Source organism: Quercus robur, chromosome 5 (genome assembly GCF_932294415.1).
Source record: "Quercus robur chromosome 5, dhQueRobu3.1, whole genome shotgun sequence".
Lineage (NCBI taxonomy): Eukaryota > Viridiplantae > Streptophyta > Magnoliopsida > Fagales > Fagaceae > Quercus > Quercus robur.
In genome coordinates, this window is record NC_065538.1 from 82,464,208 (window position 1) to 82,474,781 (window position 10,574).

Sequence of the window (10,574 nt, forward strand, 5' to 3'; positions counted from 1 at the left end):
TCTTTTGGGATTCGCCGTTGGGGCCCACAGTGGTTTATGGCGGTGCGTGTGCTTGCTGGCTTTACTTAAACCTTAGGTTTCACGTGGACCTCACGCCAAGCGCTTCATCTTAGACCCCAAATAATATTAATAATAATTTTGAATTAGAAATTTAATAAATAGACAAGACCAAAAAGGTTGGGAAGCATGGAAATAAAGTAAAAGGAGAAAGTTTTGTTGCGAGCTTTATGGAATGAAGGAGAGATTGAGAAGGACCCCAGTGAAGTTGTTGAGAGATGGAAGATTTTTTCTCTTTTCTTTTTTCTTTTTTCTTAATTTTATTATACTTTAATTTTGAATGATTTTCATGCACCCGAAACTAAAAATTAAAAAAAAAAAATCATTTGCAAAGTCAATTGACTCTTATTTTGGTAAAACTTCAATAGACTCTATACAATGAATATGAATGATAGCAGCAGTGACGATTATTATTATTTTTTTTTTTTTTTTTTGAGAATCCAGCAGTGACGAATTTAATTCAGAGATTATGCTTGCTTTTGCCCCAGTCCGAGATTTTAATATACAAATGGTATTTTTTTTCATTTAAATTCATAAGTTCCTATAAAAAAAAATAAGTTTTTTTGGCAAGTTTTGGTTCATAAAGTTCACATATATAATCTTGAGTAATTTTTAAGTACTCCTGGAGCACAGAGAATTGTGCTCCTTGCTCTCACATTTATGGTAGGGTCTGCTCATTAAATTCATGGTGAAATCCACCATAAATGTGAGAGAATGGAGCACAATTTCAATATACTCTCAGACTACCTAAGAATTTTCCTATAATCTTTGCCAAAATTTTAGTATAAGATCATCAATCTCCCTCTAGGTGGGTTGAAAATTTTTTTATGGGATTTAAGAAATATAGTGGATCCTCTCACAAATAAGGCAAGGTATCTTCAGCGAACTTATGTACATGATGAACACATATACCCCTTAGGCCCACTGACTTCAGTTTTTATTTAGATGTAAGATATGTGGTATTTAAAAATCAAATAAATAACGCGTAATGCATCCAGCTAAAAATAGAATTCAATTGGAGGGAATTTAGCTAAATAACGCGTATTGCAAATCTAGCTAGAAATAGAATTCAATTGAAGGGAATCTAGCTAAGGGTGAGCACTCCAACAATTTAGCTGGCACTAGTGATAAAATTTGTTATTTGAAAGAACAACGGGAGCTTGGTAATTGCATACCTATGTCAAGTGAGGAGTGAGGGTATTTATACTCATAGTTTGCACTTGTGTTAGTCTATCTCATAATATTTTTGTATTCTCTCAGTGAATGTGACATGCATTTGCAATCAAGCTAGAATGCATACTTAGATACAAAAATCTTTGCTTGGAGGGCTTGTGTTAATGGGCTCCCTACCTTTGAGAATATGAGCAAAAGAGGGATTCAAATATCAATCATGCTCTCCTTCATTGTGAAGCTGCCTTTCCAGTTTGGAGTCACTGGGTTGATCTATCTTGTTCCTTGTGTCTCATGTGGTCCTTTCTAGACATGGTTCTGCACCTTCTTCAATCAAATGCCCCACAGTTAGAATTATTTTTTGTGTTATCTTGGGCTATCTGGTCTAACAGAAATAAATTGGAGCATAACGATTCCCCCCTTTCCCCATCTCAGGTGTGACAGTTGGCAACTTGCACTTTGGAGGATTTCAGAAAGGCCAACTCTTTGGCTCTCACCCCTCCAAGTCATCCTTCATCCAGATGGGAAACTCCTCCCCAGGGAGTGTTCAAAATCAATGTTGACGAGGCTACCTCAGATCTGGGGAATAACTCCAACATTGGAGTAATTATTAGGGATTGCAATGGTCATGTTGTGGTAGCCCTCAGTAAATACCTTCAAGGCAGATTTGTTGCAGATCAGGTGGAAGCTCTGGCTGTGGAGCAAGGCGTCTTACTGGCTCAGGAGTTGCAGCTGTCAAGAATCATTGTGGAGAGTGATGCCCTTGCTGTGATTCAAGCCATTAATGACAATACCATAGGTAGCGATTTGGGACACATTCTGCAGGGAGTTCTTCTTGTGTGTGAGAGCTTTGAAAGCTGTATTTTTAAACATCTGAGTAGAGATTTTAATGCTGTTGTGCATGAGTTGGCTCAACTTGCGCGTAGAACTGAGTCTTCCTGCATGTGGAATGGGGTTACCCCATTTGAGGTGTCTAGGCTAGTTCAAAAGGACCTATTGGCGTTGGTTTAGCTCCTGTTGTATTTGTAGCTTGTTGTGGTCTTTGTCTCTTATTGTATTCCTTGTTGGTTTTTATGTTATAAAGCTTCCTCTTCAAAAAAAAAAAAAAAAAAAAAAAATAGACACACAGTTGGCACTCCTGCTTGGGGGACAGACCGCATCTCATTGAATGCTAAACCAAGTGATTGAAAGTGAAATAATTGTGAAATTGAGTCTAACCATTCAGACTCTCTTGATTAGGGGTGGCAAAATAAGCTCAAACTCATTTGTCCACCCAAACCCACCCACTCTAATTAAATCCAAACCCACCCAATTATTAGTTGGGTTAAATGAGTATCAACCCAATTAGACCTAATAATTATTGGGTTTTAACTAAAAACTCATTAAACCCCATTTAACCAAAAAATAGTATACCCAAATTCAACCCAACCCTTCCACACACACACACACACACAAAAAAAAAAAAAAAAAAGGAAAAAAGAGAGGGGAAACCCAACCCTTAGACGTTTCCGATCACTCAAGCTTAAGTTACTCAACACACTATTTGAATGATACACAATCTCTGCAACAAAAATAATTATTTAAAATTTTTAATTTAAAAACATTTTCCTACATTTTCTCGGTAACCAAACAAGTTTTTTCAAGTGGAAAGCAAAAAATCTTGAGCTGTCTGAAACTCTGATCAAGTTGAGCTCGGCCGACCTTGAGCATCTCAGAGACCTGGTCTCCGGCGGCGGCTTCTTTATCGAAATACTCCTTGATCGCCTCCACGATCTCCTTCAAGTCCTTGTGCCTCACCACCATCCTCCGGTCTGACATCTCTCCGGCCGTGTAGCTCATCGTCGTAGTCAGGATCCAAGTGGTGGTTCCGGTGAGGAACGTCGAGAGATTGAGCGCGCTAGTGGAAGAAAAAGGTTCAGAAGATTGCATTGAACTTTGGTCTTGTTTATGGAGTAGCCATGGACTAAGGAGGGTAAGAGTCCGACTGGGAAGCTATAGTTGGTGAGCTCAATGTGGGTATTTGTTGTACTGTTTGGCTGCCAAGAAAGTGAGAGAAAATAGAAAAGAAAAGAAATTTTTTTTATTTGAATTTTTAATATAATTGCTAACGTGGACGTGCTTATGTGGAATATTTTAATCCCAATAATGGAGACTAGAGAGAGAGAGTGGAAAAGGGAGTCCAAGAAAGTGTTGAGGTTTTCACTTTAATGGCATTTTGGTAATTTTGATAATTGAGTAATTTGGTAAGTTGGAGTTTACCTATAATAATTGGGTTGGGTTGGATTTGGGCTAGAATGAATTAATTAAATGGGTTTTAATGGGTAAATAAGTTTTATATACCCAACCTAATTATGTCTACCCCAAACCCACCCATTTGACACCCCTACTCTTGATGGGAGTCAATGCATGGGTAAAACCTTATGGAACTAATATTAATTCTTACTCATTCTATTCGTGTAACTCCCTTTTGCTTCTTTATGTCACTCTAACCTCCCACACCCCCCCCCCCCAAACCCAAAGTAAAACCATAGATATGAGTAGATAGATTCGCATATGTGACAGTGTTGATCAGTTTATCCCGATTAAATATAACTTTTTAATTGGCATTTCTAGTAAAAATAGGCTTATGATACATATATACTTTTTCTCCTTATTTATAAATAGTTCTTGTAGGGATAAAGGCCCAGGATAATATGTTGGGCCTTGGGCTTTTGTCCAAGGACGCTGAATGGTCCGAGGAGGGGCAAATAGTCATTTAGGGTCCCAATTTAAAGTCTCATAAGTAAGGAACAATGAAAAGTAGTCCAAGGAGGAATTACTCCTCGGATGTGGCGTGTGTAGCTCAAATATGTATTCCAGCAAGTAGAATGACCCTCCAAGAAGCTAAAATGATAAGAACATGCTTCATGAACATACAAGAAGGAAGGAAGCCCAAAAATATCTAGGGGAAAGCTGCTGCCACCGCATTAAATGCATGACAGCTACTTTGCTGGCCGCATTTATGTGGAGAAGACCTCTGAACAGTGTTACCTTGGCTACCACAACTCACAGAAAGTCAGAAAGGGTATCTGATGGGACAAGTACTTAAGTGGAGGTTCAGATGATCAACAAGTGTAGAATCAAGATGTTTCAAAGGGAACTATATAATGTGAGAAACCCTCCTTCAAGAAAGGAGAGGAAGAAAGAGGAAAAGAAGACTGTGGCAATCAAAATTGTCTTTGTATTCAATTGTGATTAATATATACAAGTGTGACCTCCTCGGACTGAAAGTCTATTGACATTAGAATCTCTTATTTTGTGTTTGCTTGTCATTCAATTCGGTACTAGTCGTTGTTCAACTCATTAGGGCCTAATTTTTCGACCCACTCTCTACAAATTTATTGTATTGAGCTTATTGGGCTAATATCCCATACGTTTTGGGCTTGGACTGTAAATCGAGACCCTACAGTTCTGGTCTTTTATTTATTTATTTAAATATACTAATCTCTTTCATTTGATTATCTATTCTCTTCCTCCTTTTGTTTTCATTAATTTTATTCTATGAAATTCATATAACCACAACAATACAAAAAAATATATAATTTTTAAGTGCAATCAATTTGATTGTAGTTACTATGAATTTATTTTTTGATTGATATATTTAGTTAGATTTAATAGATATCACTGCACACATAATTATTAATGGAATATTTTCCAAGTTTTAATATATGTAATTTTTTAACAAAGTTTATAGATAATACAAGCTTACATGATATGCAGTATAGTGGGAAAAATTGAATTTATGATACAACACTTCAATTGAGGAACTAGATTCTCAAAAAAAAAAAAAAATGAGGAACTAACATATCAAACAGGGGCAAGAAACCAATCGATTTTTGGTGTATGCAAGATTCAAATCTTAGATTTCTTATTTAACAACAAAAAACTTTACTTATTAAATTGATTGAAACCTATCCAATTATATTAAATCAATCATTCATTATTGTTATTATTATCCAATGTTGGACTTCAAATTATTCTTTCACATGTGAATATTCCAACAATGAGGAAACCTTGACTCTAATTCCAATAACACAAATACAAAAGGAGAGATTACTTGAAATAGAGACTATATGGAAGAAAAAAGTTTATATTTACATTCATTAGTTTATTTACAAAGAATGGCATCTCTTTTTCACCAAAAGATAGATGCAAAGAATACAAAAAATTAAAGAATCATGAGTACATAGGTGCCATGGCAATTATTAGAAAGAAGAACAAAAAAAGATATATAGTTAGACAATGAAAGAAGATAAATACATGTCTTGGTAGATTAGGTGTCCATCCACAATTTCAATCCATGCTATGGCCCAAACTACTCCACATCTAGGTTGGAAATCATTGCACTTCAATGAGTTTTGGGCTAAGGTAACCCAACGAAACATGGTCACCAGGGTTGCATTTGAAGTACTCGCTATGTTTGGCAAATCCTTACTTCGCAGTTGGGCTTAGGAATGGACTTTAGGCCTCATAGATTTTGGGTCAACTAGAGTTAGTTAAAGCGATACGAAACTGCCCAATCTATTCTAGTGTAGCCATTCCTTCTGCGGCACATAGCACCTTTACATTTTTCAAGAAACAAAAAAGCACACATTGCTATCATGCGATAATCAAAAGGAGCATCAACCAATTGACAATTGCCATGGTGAACTGCAAAATCGAAGTTGCTCAAAAGTCTTGGGACCATGTTCCAAAAAGTTGTGCTCATTTTACTATTTTAGTCCCCGATAACTAATTGGAAGTTCTTAATTATGTCATCATGGCAATCAATTATCACCCGAGAACTCGAAAAAAAAAAAAAAAAACATTATCCTATAATTTTCTGGCAATTCCAACAAGAAGGGAAGGGGGTACTTTTTCATCAACTTTAAAAATCCAAGACAAGTAAGCAACTTACACAAACCAAACCAGCATACAAGTAACCATGTGAATCTAAATTCTACCCTTTTGCTAGCCAAAGCTATACCAAAATGTGAAATTATTTATCGTAGCCAGTATACTACACTTTCCTCTTACATCATGAAAAAATGGACTCCACACGTAGATCTTGTGCATGAGACCCATATTTATGAGAGATAAATGTATAGTATATTGGGCATATGGGATAATTGTTCATACAAGATCGAATAGCATACACACCATCAAACTACTAACATATTGATCAACGTTTTTTAGTTGCAGGTTCCTTCTGTGAATTAAAATAAACCGCGGCAACTGGAAGGCCAAGTTCATATTGAGCAGCAAATTGTCGAGCTCTAAAATTGCCACGGGCATCTGGAGGTGAACAACCCACCATCATTTCACTTTTCTGCTTAAATAGCACAAAAATATATCGATGAATTCCTGTTGGTGGCTTTGGTCCCATGTAAGGTACCAATTCTTTTCCTACAATCCAAACCATATAGATAAATTTTCTTTCAACATTATACCTTAAGATAACTTAAATTCATACTTCAAATAAAATGGTGAACAAAATTAAACCTTTGGTGACATCAGACCCTTCTGGGATGTCTACGACAATCCTGAATAATGAAGCAACATGTAGAAGCATATTTAAAAATTGTATCCTTGCAATGAACAATAATTCACATTTTTTACATAAGCTCTATTTAAAACAGGGGTAAAAGAAAATTATCACCAATGGAGCCACTCTCTCAATGCTGGTTCACTAGGGCTAGGAGCATCAGGATCGACCATTATCTATTAGACAAAATCATTATAGTTTCACATACAAAAACATGCAAATTTTCACAAGGTACTTCAAAATGAAGAAAATAAAAGAGTTACATACAAGAGTATAGAGATTTGTAGAGACACGAGGACCAAGAATTTGAACTTTGGGCCTATCCACAGCCATAGAGGGCTTGATATCACAACCATTAGCAACCTGTTTGGACCCATAATGGACTGTAAAATTGATAGCTGGAGTGAACATGTCAAGCACTTCTCCAATCACTTTTCCAACTATTAGTGGCTCTATGGTTCGAGCCATAGCATAAGACTAAATGTGATTATGTAAGTGGTGCAAACCAAAACACACTTGGTACTTATAAGTAGTGAAAGCCAAAGCCAGAGAGAGAGAGAGAGAGAGAGAGAGAGAGAGAGAGAGAAGCAGAAAAAAAGATACAGGCTGTTGTTGCACACAACATTACTTGCAAGTTGCACCCACTAAACTATGCCATGAGAGATATGGGACCCTAGTTACTATTATGTTTTTTAGCTGACTCTGCTTCAGAGATTGTTTTTGATGTTTTCAGATTGAGATGTCAACATATGTGTTTTGGAATTATCATGTGTGGGAGTGACACGTAGCTCAGAGTGCTTGATGAATGGGCACTGTTCTTGTCCACAATGATAGTGCCAATGACACACGTGTCTGTCTTGTGAATGCCTGTCGGTTGTTGATTCACTGTTGCAAATAAAGACTTTTGATGTACAAGTGCAGCACTCTCGCCGCCGCTATTACGAATGGACCCATATACCCTTTGTCGATTTGTCAAGATAACTTTAATTAACTTGACTTGTAAAATCTCTCTCCGCCGAAATAGAATATAATAAAGAACAATCATTCCTCATAGAACTGGATTTGAATCCCATCTAAATCAATAACTGATTAATGTCAAAATCTAAGAATAAAAAACAATTATCATGCAGAATGTTTTAAGTTGAAAATTATATTTATAATAACGTTCAGTTAACAGGTAACTTAAGATCATTCGTTAATAAATTATTTTAAAAAAATGTGAAAAATTGTCAAAATAATTTTTTTTAATCAAAAGAAAAAGGGAGATTACTATAGAGACATAAGCATATTCTACACTCCTTTTCCTTTTTTTTGAACGTGCTCCCACTGAAATGAAGTGGTGGCTTCCTGTTAAGGTTATTGGATTAGTCAATGCTGAATACCCTCCCACCTGATCTTTCTATGTTATTTGATTTGAAAGGCTTTGAATAATAGGTGGCAATCTGTGGATGGACAGAAGTTCATTGAACCATTAAACAATAGCTAATGATAAGTTCACCTTTTGCCTTGAACTTGATTAGGTTGTTCCAATGTATTTGGTTGAGACAGTACCTATATTTTGGTTGGACCAACACTAATTTTCTTTTTGGGTCAAACTCATATCTTAAGTGATTTAAATTGTTTTTGTTATCCTCTCATTCTTCTTACTTTTTTTAATAATTAAAAAAAAAATCCTTCAAACAGCCCCATAAGCTTCTCACATTAAAAAATTGTGAGAGAGAGAATGTAGATTTTTTGGTGAATGTTGCAACCTCAAGAGTTAAAATACTCATTTCCAAGATTATGCATCTAAAATTCATCCTCTCTTACATCTTACTTAGCAAAAAACAACCAAAAAGATCTAAAATGTGGCAACATGTACAACAACAACACTACCTATAACTTAGCTACATTTTTTTTTTTTTGGGGGGGGGGGGGGGGGGGGGGGTAATAAAGGAATTGCATGAAAAACTAAATAATTTGGATACAAGACACACCATGTCTATCATAATGCATTCCCAAATGGTCTAAATATAACTAAGAGCAACATAAGAAGGGGGTGTAAAAAACAACAAAATCTTGGGACTGTCTAACACCCTCTACCTCTAATTCTATGGCACTAAAGTTGAGTTGGGAGCCTAATAGCAGCCCATCTCTGCGACCCCAGGGTTCAATGTTAGAGGCAATGTTCACTTCTCTAGAATAGCCTTTTACTCAACTCCCTTGGCTATCTCTAATGATGCCCCTACAACCAGCCATTCCAAAGTTTCCAAATGAGTCATCATGGTTGAGTTTAACACAATTAGGCCCAGGTTTTTTTTTTTTTTTTTTTGTCCCATCTGACTAGCTTGGTGTTTCTTTCTCTAACAAGACCAGAATCTTGAATGCAGAAAGTAAATTCCAGCATATGCTTATCAACTTCAGCATGTAAGGAAGGATTGACGGTTTGATTGTTGAAAGTAAATTTCTTTTGCTGAAGCCACAGGCACCAAATTCCAAATAAGAAGTAATTGCACCACTGAACCTGATTAGGAACACTAGTCTTTTTGCTAAGGGCATTGGACTAAAACCAGTCCAAAATATTTTGAGTTAAAGAAGTTATTTGCAGGAGATACTCCAGCATTAACCAGAGCTCCTTGGCAATTGTGCAGTCTCCGAGAACATGAGCGCTATACTTTCATTTTTCCTCATTGAATAGATCACAAATATTGGAGCTTAATAAGCCCCTGCTCATTAAAATTTGTTTAATAGGCAGGCTGTCATGTAAGCATTTCCATAGAAATATTTGAATTTTGTCAAGTGGAAAGTTTCATAATCCATTTGCCATTGGAGTCAGAGGTGGCATCCATGTCATCAAAAGCCAATTTTTGAGGGTCAAAGCTGCAGAGGAGATCCAACTCAACTTGTCAATGTTAGCACTTAGCAGAGACTTTTCTAATGGGAGTGGCTTTAATTATAAGAGAGATGGAAGGGGGCAAAGTTATGGAAATGAAATTAAAATTCCAATCCCCAATAAAACAGATATTGGAAATTTGTCGCTGGCCCTCTCTATTTAAAGGGCCATGGATGAAGCTTCTGAATGACCCTTCTTTTAGCCATTTATCATGCCAAAAGGAAAGACCACTGTTGTTACCTATTAGCCATCTAGAACCTTTGTCACAAATAAGTTCTTTTTTTAATTGCTTTCCAAGTCCTGGATTGGGTATTTTTCCTAGCATAAAGGGTATCAACATATTTCAAACTCAAAATTATAGTTTATTTGGTGTTTTATGTTATGTTTTTTAATAAAATTCAACCACATAGTTATATTAATCATTTTACATAAATATTGTTATCTTTTTTTACATACAATTAAGTTCAAGGGATAATTACACTTTACCTACCTGTTGTTTGCCTCTAATTTGACTTGTCTACCCGTGATTTCAATTTTGACACTTTACCCTCCGTGATTCCCTCCGTTACTAATCCGTAACCCACCTCTCCTTCAGCCGTTACTCTAACACATAATATGTCAAAAAAAAAAACTCAAACAGATCAAAACTCTCCTCACTCCCATCCAACTTGCTCACCAAACTAAGATCCTAGATGCTACAATGCTAAAATGGCGAATTTGAGAATGCTGTCAAAGCACCATTTTATGTTGGTAGATATGTGGATTTTGTTGCATGAGTAATTACTATACTATACTTTGTGCACAAAGTCACCCGTGTATTAATGTCTGCAATTCCATGATGATATGGACCCACTTGAAGCTAACTTTCAAACCGAGAGAATATAGACAAAAAAATAATTAACGCGATGTGTT

At 36.1% G+C, this 10,574-nt stretch overlaps 1 protein-coding gene across 1 annotated transcript; it reads right to left on the minus strand.

Annotated features, from left to right (window-relative positions):
• Positions 1-6,227: 6,227 nt before the first annotated feature.
• LOC126727396 (protein MOTHER of FT and TFL1-like) lies at positions 6,228-7,388 on the minus strand. Its single transcript, XM_050433063.1, has 4 exons — positions 7,058-7,388; positions 6,905-6,966; positions 6,748-6,788; positions 6,228-6,651 (listed from the first exon to the last, which is right to left on the minus strand). Exons 1-4 carry the CDS (start codon positions 7,256-7,258, stop codon positions 6,428-6,430), a joined length of 528 nt encoding a protein of 175 aa, XP_050289020.1. The 5' UTR covers positions 7,259-7,388; the 3' UTR covers positions 6,228-6,427.
• Between the last annotated feature and the right edge of the window lie 3,186 nt (positions 7,389-10,574).